Source organism: Eschrichtius robustus, chromosome 13 (genome assembly GCF_028021215.1).
Source record: "Eschrichtius robustus isolate mEscRob2 chromosome 13, mEscRob2.pri, whole genome shotgun sequence".
Lineage (NCBI taxonomy): Eukaryota > Metazoa > Chordata > Mammalia > Artiodactyla > Eschrichtiidae > Eschrichtius > Eschrichtius robustus.
The window spans coordinates 90,609,293-90,624,074 of record NC_090836.1 but is presented as its reverse complement, the minus strand read 5'-3'; the positions used below and the strand labels follow the sequence as shown (position 1 = coordinate 90,624,074).

Below are 14,782 nucleotides of genomic sequence, written 5' to 3'. Positions count from 1 at the left end.
CTACCCCAAAACTTACCCGAGAAACTGAACCACAATGACCCATGATCCACAGGTAGCAATTACAGCAGAGGGTGGGGTGAGGGGCTGGCCTGATACAGAGGAATTAAGCGAAAGTCTGTGCACTGAACCACGGGCTGCAGCCCCCTGCCCCTATCTGGCTTCCAGAAGGTCAGCTGATAGCCTTAAGCACTGCACCCACCCTCATTCCCAGCTGCAACCTTCAGGCAGTAGCTAGAAAGATCCTACTATGTAGAAACTGAATGGTTCGCTGCCTGATCACCCTACAATGACAGCCACCAGTCAACAAGTTCTGTCCCTGGGACACAGAGATTCCAAGGTTCAAGGAGGCAGCAGACATTAAAGGAAAGCTTCCAACCACAACAACCAGACCCTAAAACACATAGGAGGGAAAAAACCTCTCTAGAAACGGAGACAAAATTAGAAACAGAAGAAAACCAAAAAGCAAAACAATCAAAAAAGTAAAGCTAAAAACTAAAAGAAAACTAAAAATATATACATATATACCTGTTGTTGTAAAAAGGAGGAGTACAAATTAAATTTAAAACTGCAATTAGAAATTAAAAATATAATAGGTAGGTTAAAAAAATCTGGAAAATAAAATTAATCAAATCGCCTAGAAAGAAAAATAAGAGAAAAGAATGGAGAGTGGGGGAAGAAAAGGTAAGAAAACTAGAGCATCATCCTGGAAGATCCAATATCTAACTAATAGGAAACCCAGAAAGGACATAGAGAAAATGATGAAGAAGAAATTACCAACAAGAAATATAAGAAAATGTCCAAGAATTGAAGGAACTCAAACTTCCAGAATAAGAGGGTGCCTGATTTCCAAGGGCAAGGAATGAAAAAAGGGTCTATGGAATTTCAGAATTCAAGACAAGAAGAAGATAGTAAAAGCTTCCAGAGAGCGGGGTGGGGTGAGGAAAGAGGGAAGGATGGAAGGAGGAAAACAGAGAGAAACAGAGCATACACACAACGATCAGGAAGAATGACATTACAATTCAGATACGTAGCATGGAATCCAGACGATAATGTAGCAATGTGATCAAAATCCTTAGGGAGAAGAATTTTTAAATCTAGAATTCTATACTCAACCAAAGTATACATCAGGTATGATGACAGAACATGTTCAGACATACATGAGCTCAAAAAATTTACTTTCCATGCACACTTTCTCAGCAACATAACAGACGGACTATCCCACTATGGGGGTGGGGGTGGGCTGGAGAGAAAAGTGACATGGGAAGAGCCAAGAAACAGGGGCTCAAATGGGAATTTCATAAATGACTACCATTCAGCAGGCTTAGAGTGCGTTGTGGACTGTGTCCCCGAAAATTCATATGTTGGAGTCCTAACTCCTGGAGTACCTCAGAACGTGACCCTATTGGGAGACAGGGTCTTTAAAGAGGCAATCAGGTTAAAATGAGGTCATTAGGGTGGGCCCTAATCCAGGATGACTAATGTCCTTATAAAAAGGGGAAATGTGGATACAGACACGTACAGAGGGAAGATGATGTGAAGACACAGAAGAAGACAGCCATCTATCTACAAGCCAAGGAGAGAGCCCTTAAAAGAAAGCAACCCTGATGACACCTTGATCTTACATTTCTGGCCTCCAGAACTGAGAGACAATAAATTTCTATTGTGTAAGCCACCCAGTCTGTGGCATTTTATTTTGGCAGTCCTAGCAAACTAACACAGAGTGCTTCCCAACCTTTTTGGAAAACATTTTAGGGCACACAAGATGAGCTGCTCAGGGCCTTGGCTGCCCCAGGCTCTGCCCTGCATTCCTGAGGGTTACAAGGATTGATGTCTCAGTTCACCTATTACGATTCTTAACACATTGGCTGGGAAGGTCTGGCTCAGAGAATATAACCACCACAGTTTGGAGGAGGAAGAGTCAGGGTGCTATAAAAGAAATCATCTGGGAAAAAATGATCCTAACAGACTACTGATCATGTGGAAGATTGTGCTGAGAGGCTGTTGATGGTATAGAAGGATGGTAAGAAGAATAAAGAAAATTAAGCAAAAATTTTAAATGAGATAATTATTAACTTCTGAAAAAATAAAGTTACATAGCAAAGGAAATATACTCAACAATTACTTGGTTTGGGAATGAACAATATTTATGTAGTCAAATTATGCAATCTAAATAATTAAGTAACTCAAAATTATGATAAATCTATGCAGGGAATGGAGGTTGGGAGCAGGAAAGAGAGGTAGCAAAGTGCTCGGTCCTCCTACCTGTCACAATGGGAGATCAGCAGGTGACATCTAAAACGGATGAATGAATGTAGGGCTGCTTAAGAATATTATTTAGAAATACAAAGATGAAGATGAGACGAAATTGCTTCTAGGAAGCAGAATTGGAAGAAAGGCAAGGACTTATGTTTTTTAGTACAAGCCACCCTTTCTTGTACTATTTGACTTTTTAAAGCCATGTGCATTTATTATTTAATAAAAAAAATTATACTTAAAGGAAATAAAAATTATGTTCAGTTAAGCATCCTATGTCATTCCTCCCATTACTCTGTTAAAGCTTACATTACCTATTTTTTTGTTTGTTTGCTTTTTTTTTTCCCCAATCTTTTCAATAAATCTAATGAAGCTGTAAGAGAAGGGAAAATCAAGGGAATCCAGGCTAATCAGAAGGTTTTACCCTTGGATTAAAAGCCATCTGGAAAAGGAAAACTAGCAAGATAAACTCCTCACTACAAGTGAAAGGTCATCGAGACCCAGGAGGACTTTTTTCAGTTTCATATAGTGATGTGCTAGTCAAAGCCCCCTAAGAGTGAACAAACCTTTAAAATCTGCTACGTTTCAGATCACTGCAAGTTGGAAACCACTTCTGTCAATGAACATTAACCATATCATATTAATTGTTTGCAAAAATGCAACAGCACAAAGACTTGTTGACATTTTACCTAGAGGTCTGCATTCACAGGAACTTACTAATTAAGTGTGGTTTTCATTTTCAAAAGTAGCACGTTGATTATACTGTAACATATATACACTCATATATAATATACAGATTAAAACCTGGGTAAAATCAATCCAACAAGAGTGGGGAATCTGTTGCTTTTCACTTTCCCCCACCTTCAAATCATTCATATATTCAACCGTTAGCAACTACCTACTAAGTATCTACTATGAGAAAGGCTCTTATGAGAATATAAAGACACGGTCCCTGTCCTCAAGAAGTCTAGTGGAGTGAGAACACAGTGGATAATCACTGAAATGTACTCCAGCCTTCAACTCTTTACACAATACTCTGATGGAGTAACGCACAAGGATTTGGGCTTCAAGTTTGCAAACTGATTCAGAGTGGAGATGTCCTCTTATGGTGTGCATTCTTGTAAAGCTTCCAGTGTCAACATTTTACAAGGGAAGTATCAAGCTTTGCTCTTGTCTAGGTAATAGGTCAAGTAAAATAGAGGCTGTTAATAAGGCCATGGCTACCCCAGAAAGACTCAGGAGTGTATCTCAGAAATTGTCAAGACCAAGAGAGAAGGAGAAACAGTCTCAATATAGAGAATTTGACTTTCACTAGTAAGCAGTGGAAAATACGAGAACCTCAAGATATGTTTAAAAACACTCAAAAGTTAAGAATTAGCATCTTAGGGAACTGTATGAAGTAGAGGTGTCAAATTCACACTTATAGATGGAATCAATTCTTTCTTATAAAATATTGATAGGCTGAAATAATCTTGTATCCCTTAACTGAACTAAAAAATGCTTCTGATGAAATAGTATCTTAGTCTGAAACAGTTTCATTGATGGAATGACAACTAAGGTTAGATTCATTTGATCAAACAAATTGTAATATCTGATATACTTGCTTGGCAAATAAACAGTCAAAATCATCAAGAATACAATGTATAATTATCCTCAAACCAATCAATTAAAAACAAGAAGATAGGGGGCTTCCCTGGTGGTGCAGTGGTTGAGAATCTGCCTGCCAATGCAGGGGACACGGGTTCGAGCCCTGGTCTGGGAAGATCCCACATGCTGCGGAGCAACCAGGCCCGTGAGCCACAATTACTGAGCCTGCGCGTCTGGAGCCTGTGCTCCGCAACAAGAGAGGCCGCGACAGTGAGAGGCCTGCGCACCGCGATGAAGAGTGGCCCCCACTTGCCGCAATTAGAGAAAACCCTCGCACAGAAACGAAGACCCAACACAGTCATAAATAAATAAATAAATAAAATTAAAAAAACAAAAAACAAAAACCAAGAAGATACCATACCAGCAATTTATAAGCAAAGGTGAGGTTCAAAGTTGAAGAGTGAATGAATAACAGCCAATATTAATGATCATTGCTCTCACTTCTTGAGCACTTACTATGTGTCAGGCACAATCCTAACTGCTTAACAGTCAGGATAGCACAGTAGTTAGTTAAGAGCATGGACTCTGAAGCCAGGCTGCTAGGGTTTAGAAACGAGTTCTGCCACCAGCTGGGGACCTTGGGCAAGCGGCTAACACCTTTCTGTGCCTCTGCTTCCTCACCTATAAAATGCAGATCGTAACACTACCTACCTCCTGGGATTGTGTAAAAAACAAATGAGTTAGGAAATATAATGTGCTGAAGACACTGCCACACACACAGTTAGTGCTACATAAGTGTCACCTGCTGTTGCTGTTCTTAAAACTAGTTAAGTGGCAGACAGAGAAAAAATTCAAACCCCAGGACAAACTCAAAATACTAGGTATATATTGACTAGAAGAGACCTTACTGATAATGAGTTAATCAATAGTGACACAGTGCACACATTTCTTGAAGATAAAAAACAAAACAAAACAAAACAAAACCAAAAATGAATGAAAACCCAGCATTGACCGTCAATGGAAAGGGTGAGGCTCGCCAGCGGGCTCAGATGGAGAAGCAGCATCTAGGAGGAGGATCACCATGCGGTGGACAAAGCATGCACTGCAGGCGGGAGAGCAGGGGTCTAACACCAGCTCAGTGACTAGCTGGACAGCCGTGACTGGCTGCTTACCAAGCGGAGTGTGAACTTCTCATCTGTTAAATAAAGGGGCAGATGAAGGTATCTTGTGGTGCTGACATCCTATGATACGATGCCCCAGCAGAACATACAGTATTTTAAATATATACCTTTCATAAAAAATAGGTATTACTATTTATTTCTGAACAGCCACTTGTACTTTAGTAGGTACATCATCTAGAATGTATTTATAATTATAATTTTGCCCCAAGCAGTTGTAGAATGAAGTAAGTAGCACAGCGAAGCAAAACTATGGTATATTTTTAAATGCCATTAAAATATAAACAGGTTAATCTGAGAAATAAAACAAGAATACTTTTGAGAACACAGTAATAATTTTTCAAACATACTAAATTTTTCTAATGAGCAGAGTTATAAAGTAGTTCTTATATAAAGTGGTTAATAAATATTTTACTATAGTTTTATAAAAAAGTTGAGAAATGAAACAACTTACCTTTTTGCCCATGACGACTGCTGAATTTGTCTCCAATTTCTGGACGCCTTGTCTGTCTCAGCAGCATTTTGATCAGAAAAGCATCTTCGGCATTCGAAGATATCATCACTTTTTCAATATATGAATCCGTTGCCCCTTTGTAGCTAATATTAAGAGGAAGTCACTAAAGCAGAGTTTTCAAACTGCCCTTTGTGAACCTATCACCCTGGCCATATTTTATGTAATACCTATCACAGAATATTTTGACATTCCCATTTTGGGCTCTGAAAAAATGACTTTCATTTTTCAATAACAAATTCAAATGTGACAATATCCCTTGCACAGTCCTAGTTTAAAATGGCTAACATTTATTATGAGGCAGGCATAATGCCATTTAATCTTCACCGCACATACTATTCACACATTGTTATTCCTTTACAGGAAATAAGGAATAAGGAAAACTTATAGGAAAACCGATGCTAAGAGAGGTTAAGCACTTGTCCAGGACACATGCCTCATACAAAGCAGACCTGGGGTTTGAGCTGGAGCCTGTTACTCAACTCCAAATTATTAACCACTTTTTAAATATTACTTTTATCTACTCAGCTCTCCCATCGTGAATTTTTTCACACACTTCACCTCTTATCTGTTTTTCATACCATTATTCAGAGTCTACTCTGTGCCAGATCCTTGTAGGCTCTGGACATACAAAGATTAAGTAGACATGGTTCCTGCCCCAAAGAAACACAACCAATAAAGGAAGAGAGAAAGGTAAGTGCAAGAAGGTTATCAGTGGTATGGGGAAGAGGAAAGGCCCGAGGGAGATGACAGTCAGTCCCACCAGGGGTTGGGGATGACAGTGGTAGCAGGGAGGGGCAGGCTATCAAGGACTGCTTCCCAGAGGAAGGGACCCTAGAGCTGAGTCCTGACCAGGGGGAATGAAATTCCAGGCAGAGGGAGCAGCATGAGTAAATGCACTGAAGTCAGATAGAACATTTGGAGAATAAGAGACAATTTACTAGAAATATGGGGGCCAATGTGCAAAAGGGTAAGGCTAGAGATGTATGCCAAGCGTCATGGACAGTCATGTATGTATTACTATTTCATTTGGCCTTTATCCTACAGGCAACACTGTCACTGAGAGTTTTACTCAATCTACTCAAGTTTTATTCTAGTTACTCAATAGAGTAACATGAACAGATGAGTAATTTAGGGGAAAAAATTACTCTGGCAGTAACAGAGAGAGCCTGAGAGATGTGGGGAGGTACAAGACTGGAGGCGGATAAGTGGTCACCAATAACTACGAGTCTAGCAGGAGAGGAGGGCCAAACTCAGACAGCTACAGCTATCATTGGTGGATAAGAGAACTGCTAAGGAGACAGAACTTACAGGATTTACCGAATTAAGGTTTGTAATAGAAAGGAGTCAGGATGGCGGTGCCACTCACCAAGAGAGGGACCCAGAAGGAGCATGTCTGAGGCTGGGGTAGGCGAGGGGAGAAAGATGGTTTGGATCTGGGTTTGGGGTCCCTGCTGTCCAGGTGCTGGTATGGAGCTGAAACTGGGCAGATGTCTATCTGGGAGTCAGCAGCCAAAAGGAGCTAACTTCCAATTTCCCCTATTCCTTCTTTTTAAAAACCTTACAATGTTTTTCCAATACATACGTGATGGGCACATCTTTGTACTGCGGCTGCTGGGGCACATTACTTCCTTCCAAGGGAATCTGAGTCACTGTGGGCATGGACTTATTTACAAGCACTTGCTTGTTTTCTACTTTCTCACCTAAGAAAGAGAGAAGGGTGTTAGACAAATCACTATCATCTGTGTGGAACGCAAAGATAATTGGTGCATAAAACCATGTGATTAGACTTGGTGCATGAAATCCAGGAATGGAAGAAAACAAAGTCCACACAGTGGGAACTAGAGCTCAACAGGGCTTGTCTGTAACTTTGCAAGCCCATTTGAAAAACCCATAGATTAAGATCACACTGTGTATAAAATTAAGAAACTCATTTAGGGGACCATATTAATGTGAGAAAATTCATGTCAGTAGGTTGCAATTTAAAATATCTCCTTGAGTGTTAGAACAGGTTTGGGCCACTTACTAGTTATTTCAACCAGTAACAAGTCACCACCAACCTAACCTGGACAATGAGAAAATACAAATATTTCTTTGATTTTCCTGCTATTCTCACCTTTGCTTGGTACCTGTTCATGGTAAGCTCAAAGACCAACTACTACACTACTGTCACTGCGCTTATTTTCCCTGCCACAGCACCCAGGTTTAAGAGTGAGAGAAATTCTCCAAGAAACAAAGGCAGCGAGAGGTAGGGGAAGCCATGTACCATGTGGCTCGGGGCACCACAGCGCATGCAGCATTACCGCCGGGCACTCACCCCCTGGGCAGCATCCGTGGGCAGGGCCGTGTGGACTTCCTCTCCCACACACCTTTCCAACGCAGCCCCCCTTCTCGCCACCTCCCCGTGGCTCCTGTCGCCTGGTGGCCTCAAGAGCTCTCATTTGGCCCCCTCTATCTTGGCTCCCTTCTACTTTCTTCTCCACACTGCACCCTGCCTCTCCCCCTGCCCCTCCCCCCCCATCCCCATAGGCACACTGGCCTTCCTCAGGGTCCTTTAGTGAGTGAGCTGCAGGACACCTGCACAAGCCCTTCCCCCGCCTAGACACCCCCCCCTTCCGCTTCACTGGTTAACTCCACTTATCCTGCAGCTGTCGGTCACCTCCCCAGGGAAGGCTACCTCGATCTTCCTGACTAGGTCAAATACTCTTGCCACAAAATGGCCTCATAGCTCCTTATATGATTCCTTAACCTGGTTGTAATTTGACCTATGTTTGTGTGTGATCCTTTGATCAATGTTAGTCTCCCACGCTAGCCTACAAGACTCATCGGGGCAGGGGCTGTGGGTTGTATCAACAAAATTCATCACAGGTTTATAAGTACAACAGAGTCACAATTTTTAGTGGAAGAGGATTCTGAAGTCAGTCTGTAAGCTAAATGCACAAATGATGAAATACTGGTGTAGATGCAGGGACACGACCTTATTCTAAATATTTCCTTAAAGTGGCTTTATTCAAAATAATAAGTAGAAAAGTATAACTAGAATAGATTGCTGTTATGTAAAAACGTATGCACAGAAAAACAGACTGGAAGGAAATTCATCAAAAGTGACCACACTGGTTGAGTTAGGATAGGGTTTTACAGGTTGCTACTTTTTTCTGTCCTGTATACCAAACATTTAGAAATACTGTTGAATAACTTTCATAATTTAAAAATGTATACATTAAAAAAAATTTTAAAGGCTTTTACCTGGAGAACAAATACCATCTGCATCTAAAATTTCATGTCGCCAGATGGGTTTCCTTGTAGCAGCATCCAACATCGGCCCCATCACTTTATCAAAAGTCTGATTGGTATATCGTTTCAAAGTACATTTAGCATTTTTATATACAAGGCAACGCCCAAAGCCTAAAATGAAACCAAAATGGGTTCAGAACCACAAGTAATACGAAACTATGAGAAGTCAAGATGTGTGTTATTCAACAACCCACTACACTCTACCTCCCTTCCCCGCCAAAAAAACACCCCAAAACTGCTCTACATTTAGATAATCCGAGACTGGCCAAACCATATAACAATCTGATAACTTGAAGAACTGGCTCAGGATCTCTACGTACTAACCATATAAACACTAGAATCTCTACAACCATTTTCCAGCATGGGATATACCTCGTCAGGTTGGAGGAAAGTGACAGAGACCTAAGAATGTCACTGGGATTCTTTGAGAGCACAGAGCCATAGCACATGAAAACCGGAAAGGGCCTTAGAGATCACCTGGTTTAACCCCTCTATCCTACAGGTGCTACGAGTGAGGAGCAGAGAAATTAAGTGGCCAAGGTCACCCAGCACGGTGGTGGCTGAGTTGAGACAGACCGAGTTCACTGATCAGCCAGCATTCTTCTCATACATCATTTTGGTGCATAACTTCTGCTAACCTTCTCTGGAAGGTTTTCCTTTTGCTGATTTTGGCATTTAGAGGAAGTCCCAAACAAGCAAACAAAAACATTAATTTTTCTCCAGAGAGGAGAGAGAATAAAAAGGAGCAATCAAATAATTTTAATGGGAGAGACAGTTCACCGCTGCCCTGAAGATTAGAGTTTACTCTGATTACATTTTTAGACCACATTTATCTAGTGGATGAGGGAAAAGTGCTAGGACCAATTAACAATCTAAACATTAAGAAAAGTAAGCAAAATGAACAGAAGAAAACCTTTAGATGGAGCAAAAAACTCAACCACTGAATCCCACAAAAAGATTCGTCAGTTGTTCAAAAGAGCTGCCAATCCTGCACTAAATAACATTTCCTAACATGCTATGGCTGTATTTCTTTTTTCCCCTTTGGCCAAGCAGTTATTTTAAACTGGATTCTCCCTCTAGTCTCCTGAGTATATACTGAGCCATGTCAGAGTTCACTTAAACAGGAAAAAGTCCCCAGATTAAATGCCAGCTATTACTGAAGAAATAAATGCATAGCTGTAAAATCCTTTGCTTATGATTCTCCACCAAAAGCAGAACTCTTTCAAGAAATCTAAGAATGTGAGTCAGAAAATCAATCAGGGAAGAGTGGATTTCTAAATAAAATCTCAGTGCTCTAATGTAATTTTTTAAATATGAAGGTGACCATGTGATGAAACAACACATTTCTACAACTGGATAGTAGATGAAGATATTTGTGTGTCTTCGAGAAAGGTCTTCGTCATTATGGCTCCTGGTAAACTGTGTATGGCCATAATAAACTCGGCTCAGAGAGCCAGCTGCTTTGGAAACATTACATGATCTTGAAATTTCGTACAATGGCCATTAAGTGCAACGTGCTGGAGTGCTGTGTGAATCTGAACTGCATGAAATCAGAAGCGTTTTCTTCTAAGTGTAAATGGACATTTTATTTACAGGTGGGAGCTTAAAAGCAAGAGGACAGTAAACTCAGATCATTAAATTGTGTTGTGGGGTTTCTGACAGATATCACAAAGTCTTCAGATTTCCACATAAATGTAACCAGTTAATCAGAAAGGAAAACACCTAGTTTTAAAGCATGGCTGTTGTCATTTGGAGGAAAAAAAGAGGCATAAATTAAGTGCAGCCAACATTAATGCCAAAGACACATGTCTAGGAGTACTATTATGGCTGCCTAGCAACTAGGAAGAGTGAAGGGGAAGGCAGAGTGGGTACGTAGGGAGGAAGGAGAGAAACAGATGATGAAGACAGAAGTCAGACCGCAGATCAGGTGATGGCTAACAAACCACCAAGTGGGGACCTGCAAAAGTAAACAGTCAAAACTGGGGAAGAAAAATGTAAAAACAATGAGCCAAGGTTTGTGTATGTGTACTTTTATCATTTTGCTAACAAAAAGGTACAGCATTATAGGGTTGAGATATACAATTTAAAAAATAGCCTCTTACATACAAATATTGCTACTGTCCTCTCAAACAGGTTTGTTGTTGAATATATAACTATTTTCAAAAAACATATTTCACTTATTGTAATTCCTGCTAGGAAATAAACAAGTTCTTACACATTTTCTGTTAAATTGTCTCAAGTCAGCAATAAATTAAAATAAAGGAAAAAAAAAGATTCCTTATTAATATTTAACTAATTACCTCTATATAATATTCATTTAAAAAATGTTAACACCAAAACATAACCACCTCCTGTTTGTATATTATAAAATTCAAATCACTTGAAACTGACATTACCATTTTGACATCAAGTGACTTTCATATTGATCATGCCTGTATCTAAATCTGCACAAAGCACCTTTGGTGTTAGAGCTTTGAAAATTCACTTACCTCTGTCCAAGGAAGCCTTGTTTAAAACAAGAGCATCTTCTATATCATAGCCACTATAACTCATCACAGCAACTGTCGCATTCTGTCCAGCTGGCAGTTTCTCAAATTCTATCAACTCAATAGTCTTTGTTTTAACCATGGGTTTTTGTGGATATGCCAGGAGATACATGAGAGTATCAATTCTGTTCCGCTGGTTGTATCCAATGGTACCTTCATTGATATCGGAGAAAATGAGATGCAACTTTCTATTATATCAAATAATTAGCTACCAATGAATACAGAGATAAACACATTAATTTTACTAATTAAAATGAAGAAAATCTTCAGGTCAAATATTTAAAGAGCAATACTCTCATAGTGATTAACAACTTTTAAAAACAATTTTTCTCAGTTATGTTAAAAATCCTACAAAGAAGAAAAATCACATTCAAGGTGCACTAATCTAAATAATTTCAACTTTTTGGATTTATAAAATTGATCCCATTTGAAGAGTTTTAGTCTCCACTGGTTAATTTCACATGTAAGTCAACAATTCTGTATTTGGTTCTAATATGTTCCAGGCACATTTCCAGTTGCAATTGGAGAACACCCCCCAGTGCTGAGATGCAAAAAGCTTATACAGTAGGACAAACAGATACATTTCGTCAAAAGAAATCAACAGGGGCTTTACTGGTGGCGCAGTAGTTAAGAATCCGCCTGCCAATGCAGGGGACACGGGTTGGAGCCCTGGTCCGGGAAGATCCCACGTGCCACGGAGCAACTAAGCCCGTGTGCCACCACTACCAAGCCTGCGCTCTAGAGCCCGTGAGCCACAACTACTGAAGCCCGCGCACCTAGAGCCCGTGCTCCGCAACAAGAGAAGCCACTGCACTGAGAAGCCCGGTCGCCGCAACTAGAGAAAGCCCGCTCTCAGCAATGAAGACCCAACACGGCCAAAAATAAGTAAATTAATAAAAAAAAAATTAAAAAAAAAGAAATCAACAATTACAAACGTTCGAAACGAAAAGAAAGCAGGAAAAAAGGGAGGGAAGAGGATGAAGAGGAGAGTGAAAGCAGAGAAGAGCAGACTTATCCATTTGCTTGACCATTCATTTATTAAGCAGTTAATAAACACCTACTCTGTGCCCAGCATTGGCGATAAAATGGGGAAAGGCAGGGTCCCTTCCCCTAGGGAATCCAGGGCCCTGTCCAATCAGGGATAGGCTTTTCTCTCCTTAGCAATCAGCCTTTCCACCTGATTGGGCCTTGGAGGGGTATCACTGTCATCGGAAAGTGAAACCAGAATGTTACCTACCCTTCTTCTTTTTCCCCATTGGGGTGCATTAGGGTTCAAAGACCTGCCTGAAAAAAGGCTTTCAGTCTCCTGGGCTTGTGAACACACAATCACTCCTACTCAGAGACCTTAAAAACCAGGAAACTCATGTTTGTCCTGCTGTTGAGCTTGAGTGTGGGCTTCTCCCAGGTATCTCTTCTTTCCTGCCCTGAGCGGCGCATCTACAACCCTCACCCACCCCAAGACGTTAACGTGCCATTTAATGGAGTTAAGCTTTAATGTGAGCAGATACCAAAACTCAGTATTTACTTTCTTTACCTTTTTCTCTTATGTCATTAAATCAATGGTGATTTCAATTCAGGGATGAAAATAACCTATTCAGGCAGCAAAAATGATATGGTACAATACTTCTTGACGATTACTATTGAAAGAAATAATGAAATCTGTGGGGCTCTAAAGAAACGAGCACCTGGTACAGTGCTGGGCTCACCACCGATGCCCAATAAATGTCAAGTAAACGAAATTATGAGAATACATATTTGTGCTTAAGTCTCTAGAAAATTTATCAAGCGTCAGCTGAAAAACAATAGCTAAACTGAACCTCATCAAATTTTTGTCAAGTTTACACTATAAATTGCCAATTAATGTTATTTTAGTGCCAACTAATAAACTGGGCAGGATACCTGGTAATAGATCACTTCCTGTTTTAGAAAGAAAATTGTTGCTGCTTGGATTGTTCACTGACAATAAGTTGGTTCTTTTACATGAAATCATTTCAAATTTATGTTGAGATTTCAGCTCCAATGAGACAAGGATTCAGGCAATGTCCCACTAGGCTGCCAAACATGTCCTCTGAAACCTGAGACGAGCATTATTATGCAGCAGGGAAGCATAGCCGGCTGCACCTCTAAACAATGGTGAAAGAGACGGGATCCTGCTATAACTTGTGCTACCAGGCCCAGAACTTAATTCTTGGGTACTGCAACTGACCATCGAATAGATGAACAGCAAAATGGTTTAGCAAAAGTTTGGTGCTTATGATCTCATCAGAAATTTTTCTTTAAAGACTTTTTAAAGAAGTTGTAGGTGTATACATATATACACATCTTTAGCGGCACTGACAATGGGTGTGTAGGTTAAAACATGATTTATAAACTGTGACTTCTAAATTATAAAACTTCCAAATGCCACCACACACCATAATTTTATAAAAATTATGAATGACTGGTTATTTTTACCAATAAGCAAGCTTTTTAAAGAAAATGTCATGTAGAAATTACATTATAACACTAGTCTGCGGTGAAGCACATGCTCAAACTGGGGTGCCTCTATTAGTATTTTCAGCTTCCTTAAGGGCACTTCATATATATAATAACGAATACAACAAGAATATCTATAAGCTGAATTCTCCTTCTACTGTCCCATTTTGCTATAACTATAATCTCCAATGATTTCATTTTCTTACTACCCAGGACATAATCTTTCCTATAAAGTCTTATTTTCTTGATCAAAACTTTCTTAAGGAGTCACAGGTTGGCATAACAAGGTATGTAAATGTACGTTAAAACAGTGAAGAAGTTTATTATTTTAAGGTGAGATGAAAAAATGTAAGGATACACATAGTTTAGAAAATGTATACTGAGAAACATAAAATGAAGTTTTATACATTTATCTATTTTTCCCATCCTCCTTTGCCCAATTTCTTTTTATTTAATCAATATTATTGAATTACAATAAACTTCACCCATTTAAAGTGTACAAGTTGATGAGCTCTGACAGATACATGCATCTGTGAAACCACCACCAGAGTCAAGATCCAGAACATTTCCAATACTCCCAAAAGGTCCCTCCCTCTGTCCCTGGCCCCAGGCAACTAATGATCTGTTTATCAGTATAGATCAGTTTGCATTTTCTAGAATTTTATATAAATGTAATCATACAGTATGTACACTCTTGTGCTGCTTCTTTCATGTAGCATGATTCTGGGATGCATCCACATGGCTGTGTGTAACAGAGTTCATTCCTTTTTATTGCTGCGTAGTATTCCATCATATGAATATACATTTTGTTTATCCATTCAACTGTTGATGGATATTTGGGATGTTTCCCATTTTGGGCTACTGTGAACAAAAGTTGCTATGAACATTCAAGCACAAGTCTTTGTATATTCATTTCTCTTGAATAAATACATAGGAGT

At 39.7% G+C, this 14,782-nt stretch overlaps 1 protein-coding gene across 2 annotated transcripts in view; it reads right to left on the bottom strand.

Annotated features, from left to right (window-relative positions):
* The window catches only part of POLR3B (RNA polymerase III subunit B), a 114,661-nt gene that overhangs the window by 29,029 nt on the left and 70,850 nt on the right, over window positions 1-14,782 (bottom strand). For both annotated transcript variants that reach the window (XM_068560984.1, XM_068560985.1), the window contains exons 20-23: window positions 11,313-11,522; window positions 8,776-8,934; window positions 7,115-7,232; window positions 5,473-5,615 (exon numbers count right to left, since the gene is read on the bottom strand). In XM_068560984.1, coding sequence (XP_068417085.1) covers window positions 5,473-5,615; window positions 7,115-7,232; window positions 8,776-8,934; window positions 11,313-11,522 — 630 coding nt within the window. The remainder of the gene's footprint in view (window positions 1-5,472; window positions 5,616-7,114; window positions 7,233-8,775; window positions 8,935-11,312; window positions 11,523-14,782) is intronic.